General features: G+C 48.7%; 6 protein-coding genes across 6 annotated transcripts; 3 read left to right on the top strand and 3 right to left on the bottom strand.

Annotated features, from left to right (window-relative positions):
- Nucleotides 1-2,809: 2,809 nt before the first annotated feature.
- FOBCDRAFT_247864 (uncharacterized protein) lies at nucleotides 2,810-4,914 on the bottom strand (the record flags this gene model as incomplete). Its single annotated transcript, XM_031173242.3, has 3 exons — nucleotides 2,810-4,284; nucleotides 4,431-4,499; nucleotides 4,856-4,914. The coding sequence occupies 3 exons, from the start codon at nucleotides 4,912-4,914 to the stop codon at nucleotides 3,273-3,275; spliced, it is 1,140 nt and encodes a 379-aa protein (XP_031050027.3). The 3' UTR covers nucleotides 2,810-3,272.
- A 1,590-nt stretch (nucleotides 4,915-6,504) lies between these two features.
- Nucleotides 6,505-6,995, bottom strand: FOBCDRAFT_214612 (uncharacterized protein). Its single transcript, XM_059609385.1, has one exon. It carries the CDS (start codon nucleotides 6,720-6,722, stop codon nucleotides 6,531-6,533), a length of 192 nt encoding a protein of 63 aa, XP_059466731.1. The 5' UTR covers nucleotides 6,723-6,995; the 3' UTR covers nucleotides 6,505-6,530.
- Nucleotides 6,996-7,230: 235 nt separating this feature from the next.
- FOBCDRAFT_269029 (uncharacterized protein) lies at nucleotides 7,231-8,161 on the top strand (the record flags this gene model as incomplete). The annotated part of the gene is made up of 2 exons (XM_031173239.2): nucleotides 7,231-7,693; nucleotides 7,746-8,161. 2 exons carry the CDS (start codon nucleotides 7,231-7,233, stop codon nucleotides 8,159-8,161), a joined length of 879 nt encoding a protein of 292 aa, XP_031050024.2.
- Nucleotides 8,162-8,340: 179 nt separating this feature from the next.
- FOBCDRAFT_288105 (CobW/HypB/UreG, nucleotide-binding domain-containing protein) lies at nucleotides 8,341-10,426 on the bottom strand (the record flags this gene model as incomplete). Its single annotated transcript, XM_031173240.2, has 6 exons — nucleotides 8,341-9,279; nucleotides 9,342-9,530; nucleotides 9,583-9,793; nucleotides 9,842-10,144; nucleotides 10,192-10,277; nucleotides 10,325-10,426. The coding sequence occupies 6 exons, from the start codon at nucleotides 10,424-10,426 to the stop codon at nucleotides 8,341-8,343; spliced, it is 1,830 nt and encodes a 609-aa protein (XP_031050025.2).
- A 2,138-nt stretch (nucleotides 10,427-12,564) lies between these two features.
- Nucleotides 12,565-14,883, top strand: FOBCDRAFT_256931 (uncharacterized protein). The gene is made up of 2 exons (XM_031173238.3): nucleotides 12,565-12,962; nucleotides 13,063-14,883. The coding sequence occupies exons 1-2, from the start codon at nucleotides 12,791-12,793 to the stop codon at nucleotides 14,781-14,783; spliced, it is 1,893 nt and encodes a 630-aa protein (XP_031050023.2). The 5' UTR covers nucleotides 12,565-12,790; the 3' UTR covers nucleotides 14,784-14,883.
- Nucleotides 14,884-15,101: 218 nt separating this feature from the next.
- On the top strand, nucleotides 15,102-16,296 carry FOBCDRAFT_14866 (VIT family-domain-containing protein). The gene has a single exon (XM_031173237.3). The coding sequence runs from the start codon at nucleotides 15,231-15,233 to the stop codon at nucleotides 16,050-16,052; it is 822 nt and encodes a 273-aa protein (XP_031050022.1). The 5' UTR covers nucleotides 15,102-15,230; the 3' UTR covers nucleotides 16,053-16,296.
- The last annotated feature ends 488 nt before the right edge of the window (nucleotides 16,297-16,784 follow it).

Below are 16,784 nucleotides of genomic sequence, written 5' to 3'. Positions count from 1 at the left end.
TCGCGCAACTTTCTGGTTCACAGCCTGTTAAAGCTGGCGGAGGCTCGGAGCTGTCGCCACGCGAATCAGGAAGTAGATGTTTATGCTGAAAGAACTTAGGTGGCACCAATACTTCTTAGATTAAGGTTCTTCCGGTTGAGGCCTTGGAAGTGGTGTCCTGTACGAACTCGGGCGACCAAGGCCGGACGACTTTCTCCGTCGGGAAAAGCTGCATTCGCCAACTTGATGACTTGAAAAACAAGGCAAGGTTAAGGCCAGTACACGAAGCTAGCTTTTATCTTGGTAAGATTCTTACCTTCCATCTCTGGAGATGCTGTACCCTATGCAAGGGGCTCAATCTATTATCTTCCGTTGGTCCAGTGGTTGTTCCGTCGCTGGGGTCTCCCTAAGTGGTACTACAACACAATTTGCCTCAGAAGGGTGCTGGCGGCTACGAATGGCTGCGTTCTTTCTTTACCGCACTCTATTATTGCTAAGGCCAGGCAAATCCGGTTGCTCTGCAACCTGACCGAGGTCTTATGGGTTCCAGACTTCCAGGCAACCAAGCTAAGGGACCTTAGATCAACTTGGAAGGGTTGACTGATTGCCTTCCATTTCGTCGTTGTAATTGCTACGAGGCTTTAATCGAGCGAGTGCAACTGATTGGTGGTTGTTTACTATGTTTCAGCTTATTCGAAATGGTGGATATACGGTTTCGGTTCGTGTTTGTGGCAGCAAAGCCGCGGCAAGTTTTGCTCAATAAACATGTTTGCCTGCATATATCACTCGAATTGGCGTTTTTTTTTGACCGTATTATTCTTCGGCGTGCTCGTATTGGATCGCGGTGATATGTTCGGTATCGACACGCATTAGCGAAGTGTACTGTTGCATGTGTATCGATCTCGGTGACTGTCCATTTCGTCCTGATAGATAGCCCATTCCTTGCTCTTTCTCGAAATCTTCCCATTACAATTCAAGTTACTTGAAGGCACTCCTTACTCTTTATGTTCCTCGAGGCATGCGTAATCGTTCGAAATTTCGTTGCGTGGATCGATGATGAGCGGGCGAAGTTTACGGACACAGATGTATCTACAAACGAAAGAAAGAGTAAATCAAGTGAACGGGACGATGTCATCTCCTTATAGACAAGTTACAATAGTTACTTACATAGAAGTTACGTCAATGTTGCCATGTTTTACTTTTTCGCCGTGTCTGGTATTCAAAGAAAGGAGGGAGCAAAGATCACGCTCCGGATCCATAACGCGCAATGGCGCGCTCAAAGCCAATCATAAATCTGTAATGACCAGAATAAGTTGCAAGGTTGTCGTCAGAGGCAAAATTACTTCAGTCTGTCATATATGATTTCGAAGTTTCGCCTGAAATATGCGAATATAATCGTCAAACTGCGCAGTGCGCTTCTGTCAGCTTGGCGGGTGAGGCCATGATTACATGGGGCTGAGCTTGACCTTGAGAATAGTAACTTGGCCTGTGGTCTTTGCATGACTGCATGTTTGCCACATCGCATATCATGGTTGTGCGGTCTGGATCAAAGCTCTCCATGGAAAGGAGCAGTAGACAGCGGCACTACGAAATCTACGATCTCCCTTTCGCCAAAGAACGAACTCACACTGCCCGTTGCAAATCTGAGAAGTGGCCGAGGGTTTTCAACACGCTCTCACCATTGTTACTTGTACAGAAGTTCCATTACACTAGGCATGTTAGCTACCAACTGGATGGCACTACGCTCACAATAGTGACGCTGTGCTTGCCATGTGAGACATCATCTGTGGATCTTGCGTGCTAAGGTCCAAGGATTATGATTGGACACGGACGCATCGTCCGTGTCACAGTGATTGGCTCTTCCAGTCTCCGAAAACATCGTCCGCATAGACGTGATTGGCCAAATATTGTGACGACCGATTCTCTGGCTCTCTGCAGCACATCCCCTAGCTGCTGCATGCGGTGCAGATAGCGCAACAAGGGTACCGCTCGTGAAGCCCCGGCATTATCTGGGCCTGTCCTGTGCGATCAATCGTGCACTTATGCTGTGCAAATTATCGCCCGATCTCGATTCGATTCTAGTAAGGTTGGTCCTAGCTAAGATTGCACGTACGCGTTTCGATGCGTATCGAGGTAAAAGTCTCTTGTGTTCGAGGGGGTGAGGTCGTCATATTCAGAATTTCTGTGGGAGTCAAGGTCGTCAGAAATCATGGGGCGTCGGAGCTTTCTCCGATGTGTCTATACCGGAAATAGAATAGAACGAAAGGTCCTTCTGAGCTAAACGTTGGTGATACTTGGAAGTGAGACTGAGCCCAGCCCAAGCCCAGGCCCAAGCCCAATTAAAGTTGGCAAAAGCATGTGTAAGATTGTTGGTGGTGAAACTAGAACACGCATGTCTGTGATTGTACTACCGTTCCGCTCTCAACTGGACTGTCTTTGGCTCATCAATAGCATAACAAACTGCAGTGTCCCCGAGAAACAATTCCTGTGACCCACTGGTCCCGGCAATCTACTCAGCGCCATGATATTTCCGGGGACCGTTGTAACCTTGTGGCTTTCAGCCTAGCCAATCTTTGCGTTAGGGACCTACCTCTCCGAGCTACGAAATGCATCGATAATGACAGGAGTTCTGTCCAGTTAAATGTCTGGGGGGCCCCGGGTGGCGACAACAGAGTTCAACATCGCGAAATTACTTCCGTTATTGTGTCTTCATTTTGAACTTGTAGCTTGAACAAGACGAGCCTAGGATAAATGCGACCGTTGGATGGATGTCCGTGAGCCGTTCTCGTACGAGAGCCTTGTCCAGTCAGCAATCGTCCTCTTTGACTGCCTCGCAGCGAAAATTGACCTTGTGTTTGATTTGATGGCCAATCGTATCATCTTGTAATTTGACATGTTGATTCAACATTCCACACTCAGGTAATGTGATATAAGTGAGAACCTACGGCATGAATCTATTGATGTTGTACAGTAACAGATGCAATACCATATAAATTTGCCGTTCAGCGAAGCCAATCAAGCCTGATAGCTTTTTACAGTAAAATCTCCCAACGCCATTTGAACTCGTTAATCCCAGAGTCGCACAGAAAAAATATGTGATAAGAAAGAAAAGACCACAAGGGATGTAGCATATCATCCCATCGTATTCGATATCTCCCTTGGGTCGAGCAAATCCCAGTGACTCCTCCGCTGCATTTTAATGGACACTTGTAAACATCGACCGATCTTTTTAACGTATCGACTCGTCATAATCATCGTCTTCGTATCTTTGAATCGTACACAGGGGCCTCTTCTCAATTGTGCTGGGGAAAGGGGCAAATCGGCGGTGTCGCATGGTTCTGTTTTCCCTCGCTCAGGTCTTGGATGTATCTGTGTGCTTCGCTCGCGATGTACTCTTGGATCAATTGACATTCGCAGTCGGTGTGTTGTAGGAGTCTCATCTTGAGGTCGTAGACTTGCATCGTGAGGTCGGACACGCAGCTTGACAGGTCGCGGTTGGCTCGTTCCATGTCTTGTTCGTCGGCTCGGAGTTTCTTGGCGTCTTCGCGCTTCTTGATGCGGAATTTGTTGGAGGCGATGCGGTTTCGCTCCTGGACCTTTCTGCTGTGCTCGTCGAGTTCTTCCTCCGGTTCAGGAGACGGAGGGTTCGTGGGTTGCGGCTTGGCGACTGTTTTGCCTTTGCCGCGTCCTTTGGGCTTTTCTGATACTGCTTCTATTTTGGTTGTCTTGCGAGTTGACGCGCGTCTTGGAGCCTTCGACGCTGTAGATCGGCTCCCATTACGTTTTCGTTTGTCGGGCTGGGTTGATGAAGAGCCTCTACGGCTTTCGGAGTCACCGGTCGCATTCTCTACGCTGGTAGGCTCGGTAGACGGAGATTGGACGGGACAGCTGTGCATTGAGGTCGAAGGGGATGGCCATTGTGTTGAGGAGTCTTGATTGCCGGCGTACTGGGGATATTGTTGTTGGTTTTCTTGCTCGTAGGCATTTGGAGCGGCCATGTTTGCTGCTTCGGCAAAGACGGCATTCTCGCGAAACCACCATTGCTGCCAAGGACCCTGGGAACGCGTGCCGTATAGATTCATGCCTGACGGGTCTTGGGCCATGAGCTGCATATTTGGGTCGTAGGGCTGGTTGCCATCATCTAAAGGGTGGACTGGCCGTTGGAAAGGAGGGTAGACTGTACCCATCTCCGCAATTTGAATGATGATATTGTTAGATAGCTTGGTCGAGTCAGACCTTGAAGTTTTGATCAAGTCTGGAACTGTAGTGGAGATAAAAGATGGTACTAGGAGTGAAGCTTGGACTCTGGCAATGGAGGCGAAGAGGAACCGTTAGAAATAAGAGACGCAAAAGGGAAGGGCGGAGGACCAGGTTAGGGGGGTTAGTGTGGGAGCCAAGAGGGGGGCGAACAACAAGCGGCTAGTACGTAGCATACTTCCAGTGTGTACTACATGTAGTACTCGATCTGGTGTTTGCCAAAGTCGGGACAAGACAAGACAAGTCCAGAGAGGAGAGGGGAACTGGAGTTTGGCCCCAAGCCATCAAACACGGAATGAGTTTAGCTCTAGGGATTCATGCACTCAGCTAGGGTCTGGAGTCAGGGGTGTGAGGGGTCGATAAGAGTGGACGTTAAGCCAATGTGTCACTTTTTAGTGAAGAATCCGACTTAAGCTATGCTTAGCAAGCAATGCAGAGCATTACCAGCGGGGGATAACAGAGATGGCATTGACAAATTGGGCATTTTGACCGAATATGCAATAGTGAATGAACTACTCCAGCGCATGAAGTACAGATTAAAGGTCTCTCGGCAGTTAAACATAACATGGAGATCACCGAGGAGAGAGCTGCATCGAGGCTCTGATGGATGGGTAAATACCGGTGCACATCTCTACGAAAGCAAAACAGCCAAAGCCAAACAAACAACCCGTGAGACATTGGGGCAAATAAAGAGCTTCCCAACGTCATGAGACGACTGCAGCAATATCCGGACCATATTTTCCTGGAGTTCCTCACGGGCTGCTAGACCCGGTCGAGGCTAGTAGTATGTGAGGAAGATTGTGAAAATTAAAGGCTTCTAGGGCCCGTCATTGGATGAGGCTCGTCGGTTCGAGAACCGATGGCCATGATTGGACGAGATTGTACGGCTCTAGCGCCGAGGGGCATCATTGGTGGATAAGGTCCAGACAGTGGGACTTGATCACAAGTATTGGGCTTGACAGGGGCGTCACGCCAAAAAGTCCAGGCATGAGACAATATTTCATGGCTTGTTGACTATCGCGAGAGGGAGGTAATAAGAGAGAAAAGAACAAAAAGAAAAGAAAGATCAGCGCTACGCACAGCTTGTCACCATTTTTAAGGCGACTACGGGTCCTATCATGCATATGATACCCATGCATGCCAACATTCGCTATCGAACACCAAGCGGGCAAACAACATGCAAGTCTACAGTATAAAAAGAAGATGAAATAAAACGATACATAGCGAGATAAGGAAAACACTCTGCATATCACGTACCTTGGCTGAGGAGTCTGGCGTGGATGCAACAGTACTCGCCAGTCAAGCCCTCATTGGTCAAAGTAAATCAACACCCAATCAGCGTCTACGGAATCGCCTACCGTCGACAGGGCCACTACGTAATATGGCTTGAAGCGGACGAGATCAAGACTTTTTTTCGGCGGGGCGTCACGCACTACGTGTGCGAGATGCTGTCCCTTTGACTTCACATTCTTTACCTCGTGTTGTATCTGTTATTCATTCCGAATTGACTTTTCTCTTTTTTACCGAATGCTACTATTCATCTCATGAGTCCCCTTCGAAATCGGCAGATCGTGCAGATACCATGACGAGGCGTTTGCGTCGATGTTTGCAGGCCACACCGGAAGATAATAATGTGATGCTTTGATCAAAATTGTTGCACTCCAGAATGGATATCTTCTTCCTCAGTGACAGGAGTGTCATCACATCATTCATGCACCTGCAGAGCATACAGTAGACTGTGCACTGCGTGAGAACTTCAGAATACTCCTACAGATACTGTAGAGAATAAATGTTCAAAGATCTGCAGGATGGACCCTAAGTCCTTGGAATGGGGGGCCGTCACCTTGTTTTGTGTGTCTTGGATGGGGGGCATCACATACCGGGGCTGTCGTGTACCTCCGCGGGCGGTCACAAAAACCCTCCAATACAGGTGGACTGCATGACTAAGTTCCCCTTGCTTTGATGGAGAGAACAACTTTTGTTCATTGACAGGACAGGTCATTTAGAAATTGGGTTGGACGAGATCATGTTGTAGAGCCAGGGGGTCGGGAGGTAATCTTGCACTGGACTGTAAACAGGAATTGCCGACGGACCACTCCCGGTGGTTCTTAACGGTTAATAATATTTCTGAAAAACTTCACCAAATCCTAGTTATTTATGAGCAGGGAGAAGAGACATCACCTAAGCAATGGCGTCAACGTGGAGAACGAAGGGTCCGAAGACTGGATATAACTAAAGAATCAAGACTGCATTCATCATAAGAAAGTCCAAACTATCATATCGGTCGTGATTCATCATACGTGCAACTCTCGCCCTAATGAGCTACGGGATTGACAAGGATTCATGAGTAGTGCTTGTCTGGTTACTTGAGACAGGTACTGGTACTCGGTACCCGTGCGGGCTTTACCACCAGTATCTAACTCCCCATCCATCAAAAACCGAGATTGACCGAGATCTTGGGGCGGTATACGGAGTACCAAGATCATGTCAGTTCCCTGATGACTGAATCAGATGCCATGACGATTCTCTAGGGTCATATTGGCAGTTGAGATCAAGTCCATTATTTCCGTCTTGTGTTGATAGGGTTCAAGGGACGTCGTTGTACCCAACTTCCATTAGGCTCCGAGGGGAGCGTTGAAATTATCAGGTCCGTGCCGAGGCCTATTCCCCGATTCCAGTAAATGCTCCCTTTGTTAGCTTGCCCAGAGCCCGGGCTTTTTATTGCAGTAAGAGAATTCAATGTCCATTCCGTTTTCGTAGCCAGTTTCTCCGGTGCTTCTTATTGGTTCCAGTATTTGTAAATCTCAGTGACCATTATTGCACAGTGATCCTTCTCCTCTCCTCAGTAGAGGATATTCAGCACACCAGCAGAATCCTTTTTCATCACGGCCACGATGATTCACTGCAGTAGCACGGGGTCGAAGAGCCTCTCTTTATTGGCACTTCTCTCAAGAACATGATTTCTTTTACTCTTCCACAACCCTCCTCGGCATAATGTACGCACCAACTTCTTCAGCCCCTTTCTCCCGTTCTGCTCTCAACCCTCCCGTACGCTTCGTACCACCATGCACAGCTCCAGCAATCGTGAAGCAAGAACCAGATGATGCGGAACCAACACTGATTGGCAGCAATAGTCCCTCGCCCGAACCTCGATCCAGCGTCGAATCCCGCAATCGCCTCTTCACCTCCCTCGAACTCGGCGATCACATCTTTCGAAACCCACGCTCCATCACGACTCCTGACGATCTCGACGACTCTGAACTGAAACGATGTTTCGATATACTCCACGCTTGCAGTCTTGCGACAGAGTTCAACGCGACGCTTTCTAATACTAAGGATACAATGGAGGACTTCCTAACGGCCATCTTCAAGAACTGGACGGGAGACGCGGGTGAACCGGACAAGCCAACTATGGACTTTGTTGTTCGCGAGTATATTAGTGTTGGAAACATTTGCAGTAAGAGACATGTCAATCGCGACGTCACTTGACTTCACGTTAACCCTCCCAGGCCAGCCCGCCAATCATCGAACCAGCTCCTCATGCGCCGAATCATTATCCTGCCGCACCCCAGTCTTTGGAATCGCCACATATCGAAGTCGACCAGCTCAACTCAGCATCAGTTTCTCCACCACAGAGCCGGAGCAAGGTTCGAGCCAAGATGCACAGGACTTCTTCTGTCCGATGGAGCGCACTGATGTGAGATGGGAGGAGGGCGATTGGATGACCGATTTGCGACGGAGCATGAAGAGGACTTGTATCAACAAGGTGCACAGGTACAATAAACATCTTGCGATATGGTATGTGAGAAGCTTGGTAGGCGGTTGGACGAAGGGAAGCATTTGGATGGGGAAGGACGTTGAGGTCTTTTCGTTTGTGGCGAAGGAGGCTGTTGATGCGACGTTTGCTATGATGGGGGATATTTGATTGGTCTTTTGGAGATGGTACACACTAAACTGGAAGACAATGGGCTTGGGCATCAAAGGTATCGAAGACAGAATGTTGCGCAACCATGGAACAAGACGTTACACGGCAAGGTGTTTTGGGAGTGTACACAAAGGACGATACCAGGATGAACAAACAATGACTTTTCTTTTGAGACTGCTCTAGTCAACTTCTTGTAGGTGCTTCTTTATCGACCTCAAACCATGAGGGTGATCATGTCCTTCATGGTCCTCATGCTCGTCATCCTCCGGCCAATCGGGAAACCCATCATCAAACAGATCCTCTAGCGCCTCACGCTTCTCTTCATCACTCTTCTTCTCATCTCTCATAACCCCTTCCCACTTCTTGAACTCATCGTCAGTAAGTAAACACTCATCCAACATCTTCTCAAGGGCCTTTCGATCCAGGTTCTCTCCGATAAACACCAATTCCTGACGTCTATCGCCCCATTCCCCACCCTTCTTAATATCATGCTGCACAAGCCCATCAACCTCTGGGTCGCCGGTTGTATACTCCTCCGCAGGAAGGGTGCAGAACCATGGACGTCCACCGGTTAGTGTGAGCATAGCTCCAGCTTGGGACCAGTCTCCTGCACGGTGGGGACGTGTTGCGAGGAAGAATTCACCCTTTGAGCGGAAGAGACGTGCGAAGATGGGATGTTTCCGCTTGGTTTCGAGGATTACTTCGTTAGAGGGTGTGAAGAGATCCTCTGCGTCTTGCATTTCAGAGTCATCAAACTTTTGCTTCTTGGACGCAGGCTCGGGTGAAGGGGCAGATTCAAGGGTGGAATGGGAGCTGCGAGGTGATGATGGGGCTGAGCGCTTTCCTCGGGATGAAGAGGAGTCAGAAGTGTCTTGGTCGACTACAACATCTTCGGTTGAGTCCTTAGCATTTGGGTAATCGACCATCTCAAGGTCTTCGTCTTCTTCCTCTCCCTCCTCATCATCGTCTTCGGGCTGCTCAAGCTGCAAGATGAACTTGTCATACAGCAGTGCCCAGAGGCGGCGTGGGTGGAATGGTCGATGACGGCTGTAGATGCAGCTTCGTACAGAGTATTCTTCAGTCTCAGGCTTTGGTGTAAGGACATTACGACCGTTGACCTGGGGCAACATCAGTAAGTGAAGCCCACTTCGTTATTGGTACGGGGACGGATATATCATACCTCACGAACGGTCATGGCATGAAGGTCTTGAAGCCACCCATAACCAGACTGGGCAACCTGAAGATTAAACATGCCAGTGTTGACAATCTGCTTGACATCGACCTTACCATAGCTCGACTCAAGGATCTTGGCGCGATGGTTGAGCTTCTTGATCAAGTCTAGCAAGCGAGGTTTTGTCGAAGCATCAACCTGATAACATTTTAGCTCAACGTAATGGAGAGAGGGGTGCTCTTGAACTTACCATGTCGAGTTTGTTGAGGATGATAACATCCGCAAACTCAATCTGATCAACCATAAGATCAGAAACAGTCCTTTCATCCTCAGGCGTGACATCATCACGTCTTGAAGACAGCAAATCACTCGTGTCAAAGTCATGCAGCATAGTAAAGGCATCAATGACAGTCACAGTAGTGTCGAGTCTGGCAAACTTCTCAAGACCACCAGCTTCCTTGCTGTACAAAAGTTAGTATCTCGCCCCTCGCTTCCGAAAAGGTACTTACAGTTGCTTAAGAACCTTGATCGTATCGGCATCCAGACCAGGTGCACCCTCAATGGATCCCATAGCGTCCATCTGCTCAGCAAGTCTGGAGTCGAATGTCTCAGCGACCTGCTCGGGCTCACTGATACCGCTGCTCTCGATAATGATGTAGTCAAACTCTTGAAGTTGAGCTAAACGAACGAGTTCTTCCAGGAGATCACCGCGTAGGGTGCAGCAGATACAGCCATTCTGAAGAGCGATGACTTTCTCTTGGGTCTTTGAAAGATGGTGTGTTTTCTTGATGAGGGATGCATCGACGTTGATACTAGAGGTGTCAGATTCTGGGATTGTTGAAAGAGAATGTGAACATACGCTCCAATGTCATTGACTACTACTGCAATGCGGAGGCCATGCTCACTTCGGAGGATATGCTGGAGCAGAGTTGTTTTACCAGAGCCCTACGTAGTCAGCAAGGATTCCTTGATCAAGGATCAAGGAGACTCACCAAGAATCCAGAGAGAAGCGTCACGGGTAAAGCTTTTGGAGGAATGCTAGGCTCCTTGACACCCTTGCTCTTGTTTCCTTTCTTGACCTTGTTCTTAGCCATTTTGAACGCTGAAAAAGACAGTGAAGAAGAGAGAAGACCCCGCTGAGATGTGAAGAGTGGGAGATGACCTGGGTTCAGAGAAGGTCCCTTTCTTGGAACGGTGGTATTTCTACTTGTTGTGACTTACACAAGATTCTTGCTTACAATCGTACTGCTCATCAGGGTATGGACCCTGAGGCCATCAAGGTGACGCTATCGCGAGTGTGAGTACCTTGATGACATTTTGAGTGAGTTTATTGGCTACCGTTGGCAGGAACATGGAATTGAATTCGGAACTAATTGTGACAAGGTTCAGTGGAATATGCAAGCAAAGATGGGGGATGCGGAGCCTCCAAAAGGGTTTGCGCATTTCTAGACATATCAAAACAAGTTCAGACGACTTATTACTACAGTGTGGCAGTAAACTCTTAGCAAAGACTTATAGGTCATTTAATAGTAAAGTTGATCCTAAGGGCAATTGAGATTGAGATGTTTCCAGTAGGATGTCATAACAAGACGCCACAGCTCAGTGATGATGATTGAGGGATGCCTTGATGCACTTCACGACCAGGGCGTTTGGTGCATTATCAATTCTCTCAAGGTCATTGGCTTAGCCAGCCTCTTTCTGCCAACTATCACAGACTAGGAAATTGTGTAAGTGGCTTGAAACAAAAGAGCGTGTGCATCGTGACGACCTTGTTGAGTTGTTGAGAACCTTGATGTCTTTTGTCATAATACCTTGAATGGTGCAATAGGAAAATTTATTGATTTTTTGCTGGCAGTGGATTCCTAAAAGCCGCTTGGGGAGCAATTAATGGTAAAGTTCGAGCAGTGATAATCTTCGAGGGAGTCTCTACGGCTTTTAGATTGAATACGAAAATTGTCAGACTGGTGATCCAAGTTTACGTATCTTGGCTATATCAATTGAGGTACAAGGACCTCGACAAGACTTGCCATGACAATTAGCTCTACAAAATTATCCATCATGCGACGGGGTTCTGAGTTGCATTGATTGTTTTGGGGTGGCATCCGACCAAGGTATCGTCCTTGATACATGACATTGACTGATACTACACCTGGACTTCGGCTAGATGAAATGCAGAATGAACAATAATTCAAAACTCATCACGTTGGTCATGATCGTGATCAGATCTTGACTTTGGATCGACAAAATGCAGATACTAATGGTGTGACCATGACTGCGCCATCCGCAGTAATCATGGACAGAAGTTGGTGATACAATGTCTGTTATAGCGAAACATGGCTGTCTGCTTTGCCATTGTTCTAAGTTTTATAGGCATACCGAGTGTGACATCAATACTGAGAATCAGGTACTTCACGATTATCAATATTCTGATGGAGTCTTGCTATTCTGGACAGCAGCTATGTCGAGTTGAATGATCTTTCGGCCGAGCAGCTGGAGGGACGGCCGGCCCTAGGGTAACCATTGATGAGTTGTGGTTCGCAAAATGGAGACGGCCCTACCGCCTGGCGTGACAGATATGCATGTATCGAGAAATATGGACATGACAGGGCATTCGCCTTATTTTTCGATAAGCGCAGACACTTCTGAGATCTCACGATAAGACTCCTGGCAAGTATTCAGTATCGCAACGAGAGCCGCCTCTTTTGCTGGAGTCTCTTGGGCAGGGGCGCTAAAAGAACAAATCACATACCGACCTCGTACTGCCGGCGCTGTTGAGTTAAAATAGGATGTGCTATACCGAGGTGAGTAATAAATTGATCTTCGTCGACATACTAAATAAAACGGCAAATCTTAGATCTGATTGAAGCGTATTTGAAGGCTTGCTGTCTCTGTTACGGGGCTCAAGCCTCGGGTTGCCTAAATTGGGGATGATCTGGATATTCTTATACCCGGTCATCGTGAAGCAGCAAGATAATAACAGCCATAGATCGTGACAAATATAATAGCTACTTTATTTTAAAATACGTAATTAACTTTAAAAAGTTATATGCATGTAATCTTGTTTCAATTCGATTAATTTACCACGCTGTTTGTATTTCTTTTTATACAGAATTTGCTGATATTCACATAACGAGGCACATCTCAGCCGAAACCAACTGCCGCAGGATAGAGCCGCAGCGCCTCCCGTCTCTCAGGCCCGAAACCGAGAAAGACAACTCTCAACGCGGGGTCTCCGCAATCTCCACGCCGGCCCGATCGTTCTACCCAAGGTAAACGGTAAACGACCTCACTCACCTCAATTATAAGATCAATTCCAGCTTCAGGCTCTTTGACTTGTCATCAACTCCCCTTCTTCACATCAGCCTGTACCGTGCCCCCTGCGTGTCACCCAGCAACCAACAGAGCAACATCAACAAAACAAAGCAAAGGGCAAAAGTTACACCGACACAGGAGACACAATGGCAGACACTAAGCCCGCTTATGCAGGCACACCCGCCAACGTCCCAGGCGCAAACGTCTTTGACTTCTTATTCAGCAATCCTTTCCAGCATGAAAATGACTTTACGCCTAGAGCGAGACGTGTGCCAAAGATCCATGATGATCAGCCCATTTTCGTTGACCACGCCAGCGGTACGTTGCACTCCCAAACTCAATCTCACCTCACCTCACACTCAATCTTGCATGCCCAAACTCAACATCATATCATGGCGACACATACTGACTTATCTAGACCGTCCTCTCACTTTCTCACGCGTAAAGCGCGATGCCCTCACTCTAGCAGCCAACCTCCAATCTCTTGGTCTTGATCCCAATGAAATCGAGACCCTCCCTCCAACAGCATCATGTTCTGGCCCAGAGGTCGCACCTGTGGTGCTTATCCAATTGCCTAACTGTTTGCCCTTCGCGACACTCATGATGGGTGCCATTGCAGCTGGGTTAACTACCACATTAGCATCACCCTCACTATCTGCTACTGAGCTCTCATGGGTCATTAAGAACTCGCGTCCTCGCGTGCTCTTCACAGCGAAAGCGTTCCTGAACACCGTCGAGAAAGCACTTGAGCAGCAGGAAGACGAGGCGTACAAGAGAAGTGTGCGCGTCTACACAGTCGATGTAGCGAGGGATTTGTATCCTCTTTCACCGGCTTCTCATGCTGAGGATGGCGATTGGAAGAACCTTCTTATGCCAGCGAAAGAGCCTCTTACTGCTGGCCACCCGTTCTCACCAGAATCCGCCGCTACACGAACAGCAATTATTCTCTGGTCATCTGGTACATCAGGCCGATCAAAGGGTGTTTTGCTATCCCATCAAGCCATCAACTTCTCAATCGCGTCGCTGTGGCACGATGCGGACTTTTACGGATTTCACCAGCGATGGCTAGGTTATGTGCCATTTTACCACGTGTTCGGTCTCACCAACATCTTCTTACTGGCTTTCGCGACGGGTTCTACGGTGTTTACTATGCCCGCGTTCAAGCTCGATACTGTTTTATCCGCGATCCCGCGTCGACAGATCACATATCTTCACATGGCACCTCCCGTGGCTGTCATGCTCGCCAAGTCACCCGTGGTAGAACCCTTCGCACGCCGCGACGCGCGCGGTCGCAATGCTTTCAGCAGTGTTGTTGCGGGTGTAACAGGCGGTGCACCTCTCGGCCACGAAGTCGTAGAGAAGGTCTTCCAACGACTCGGCTTCCTCGTGAGGCTTGGCTACGGCATGTCAGAAGCGTGCAGTGTCACTCTGCAAAGGGGCCTCAGGGAAGAGGACATGCACAGTTACAAGCACGACACAGGAAAGCCTCATTGGGGCGTTGAGCTCATGATCGCTGGTTCAGGTGAATTGAACTCTGAGGATTCTACCACAAAAGCTGCGCCGTTCGGTGCCGAGGGTGAGATTCTCGTGAGATCGCCTGGATTGATGAGTGCGTATGTCCCATCCCATGGACTGGGAAGTAAAGAAGCGCCCGATATGAGCGTCACAACAGAGGCATTCACGTCAGATGGTTGGCTTCGAACCGGTGACGTCGGACATCTCGACGAGGAGGGCACTCTCTGCATCACAGACCGCATCAAAGAAATGATCAAAGTGCGCGCTTACCAAGTCGCGCCCGCTGAATTGGAGGCTATTCTCTGCAGCAGCGATGACGTTGCTGACGCTGGAGTGATTGGCATACACGACAAGAACGAAGCGACAGAGTGGCCACGCGCTTACGTCGTCGCAGCAGATGAGAGCAAGTCAGAAGCAGAACTTCAAAAGTTGGCGCATGATCTCAAGGATTTGGTCGAGAGTCATTCAGCGCGGTATAAGTGGCTCGTTGGCGGAATTGTCTTCGTAAAAGCAATCCCCAAATCACCGAGCGGAAAGATTCTTCGAAGGGTTATTCGGGATGGTGGCATACAGGGCTTCGAGGTCTCACTCTACCAGCGCAAGAAGCGAGACCACAAGCTGTAAATTTTGACTACACTACACTACGCATGTACTAAGAGCGCTTGTAAAAACTCTTTTCTCATTTAGCATTTCTCTTTATGGAGTATCTTATTAATAAAACGGTAGTTTAGATTGCAAGTCTCAGCTGTGTTTACACAAAGATTACTAAAACATGCTTCGTGATTGGCTGGACCTCGAAATGCCCGTGATGGATTCGGCCTCGGACTTATCCCTTTCGGACAAGGGAGCTCTTTTCGGTCTGTGCAAGGTGTGGGGAGACAAAGAGCGAGATGGGTATAAGACCTGCTTAGAGAATGGCAGTGAATGTGAGAGTATACGATAGAAATCCCGTTTGCATTCGATTTGCTTATAAATTAAACCTGCCAATTGAACCTGTGGCGAACTGCTTTATAAGACCTTTCTAATAACACCACCTCGCAAACACCATCACGTCAATCTCAGAATAACACCATGACACACATTACATCAGAATCTACTCCCCTCCTCCCAGAGCCTGCCACTGAGCGCTCAATCTCCTACCAAAGCTCCCATCCCGCCTACGATGCGCGGCCACTACACCCCAATTACAGCAAGCATGAAGAATGCCATGTTGACTACAGCGACATTCTTCGCGACATCATCATTGGCTTCTCAGACGGTCTCACAGTACCTTTTGCCCTAACAGCAGGCCTGTCAAGTCTCGGCAGTGCAAAGGTCGTCATCATCGCTGGCCTAGCAGAGCTCTTCTCCGGCATGATCAGCATGGGTCTAGGCGCCTACCTCGCCGCCGTGACAGAGCGCGACGCGTATCATTCCCAAGCTGGTAAAAAGGAATTCGCGGTTCAAAATAGACCTGGTGACGAGCGCACGGGTGTTTACGATGTTTTGGAAAAGTACAGCGTCTCGCGAAGTGCCGCTGCACCTATGGTAGACGAGCTCTGCAAGAACCCCACAGAATGGGTGCGCTTCATGATGGATTTCGAACTCAAGCTCGAGGAGCCCAATGTTCATCGTGCGTGGATCTCAGCGGTCACCATGGGATTGAGCTACTTCATCGGCGGACTGATCCCCATGATTCCCTACTTCGTCATGTCTCGCGTGCGCGAAGCATTGTTCGTATCGATTGGTATCACGGTCGCTGTGTTGTTGGTATTTGGATACGTCAAGAACTACGTCGCAATTCGCAATCATCGTGCGGGTGTCTGGGGAGCGGTGCAGACATTGGTCATTGGCATGTTGGCAGCTGGCACAAGCTATGCGATCGTGCGGGGTCTGGATTCGAACGATTCTTGAAGGATGGTGTGACTATGGCGCGACGGAGGCGTTTGGCTACGGCGTTAGGGTTCTTTTGGATGCGAGAAAAGTCCTCGTGATGGACGGTGTGATTCAGGATTTGGGTGCGATAGGGATAAAAGTGATGATATCAGAATATTCGTATTAACGACCGAAATGACAATACTCCATTCCTCCAAAGGCAGCGTTTGTTTGCCTAACCAAACAACCATCTCCCGTTCCTACCTCCTCCCCCACTTATTAGTAGTGATCTGTTCGGGTGGTATCATCAACACTGACCTGTGGAAAAAAAAGTGAAGCCATCACCCTCCCCAGAGTGATCGGAATTGAGTCATCTAGCCCGCAAGGGGACAGGACGCCGCGTATCGCACTTCAGTTTTTCCCAAAACGAGCCTCGCAAAGACGTTCCCATAGAGGCAGCGTGACGAAAGCACGCGCTCTGAGTATTTCTGATATCTTTTGCAGACGTGACATTGACGCCAGGCCGTTACCGGCAGACCGACGGTTCTAGCAGGATGCTAGCTGTCGGTGATGGGTGAGGCTTACTCCGAATTTCCCACATGCGAAGAGTGATTGAGAGACAGCGCGAGGCGTGTCTCTCTGTTTGTAGCATGGAAACGCAGCGTTGGGGAGGGCGAATGGCTTGAGGAGGGAAAGATTTTGGAAGCAAGGAAGGGTTTTTTATTGTGCGGATACAGCCGGGGTTAAGCCGGGTGGGGCTGTAGGGTAAAC

Source organism: Fusarium oxysporum, chromosome II (assembly GCF_013085055.1).
Source record: "Fusarium oxysporum Fo47 chromosome II, complete sequence".
Classification (NCBI taxonomy): domain Eukaryota; kingdom Fungi; phylum Ascomycota; class Sordariomycetes; order Hypocreales; family Nectriaceae; genus Fusarium; species Fusarium oxysporum.
This window is presented reverse-complemented; position numbering and strand designations above follow the sequence as displayed.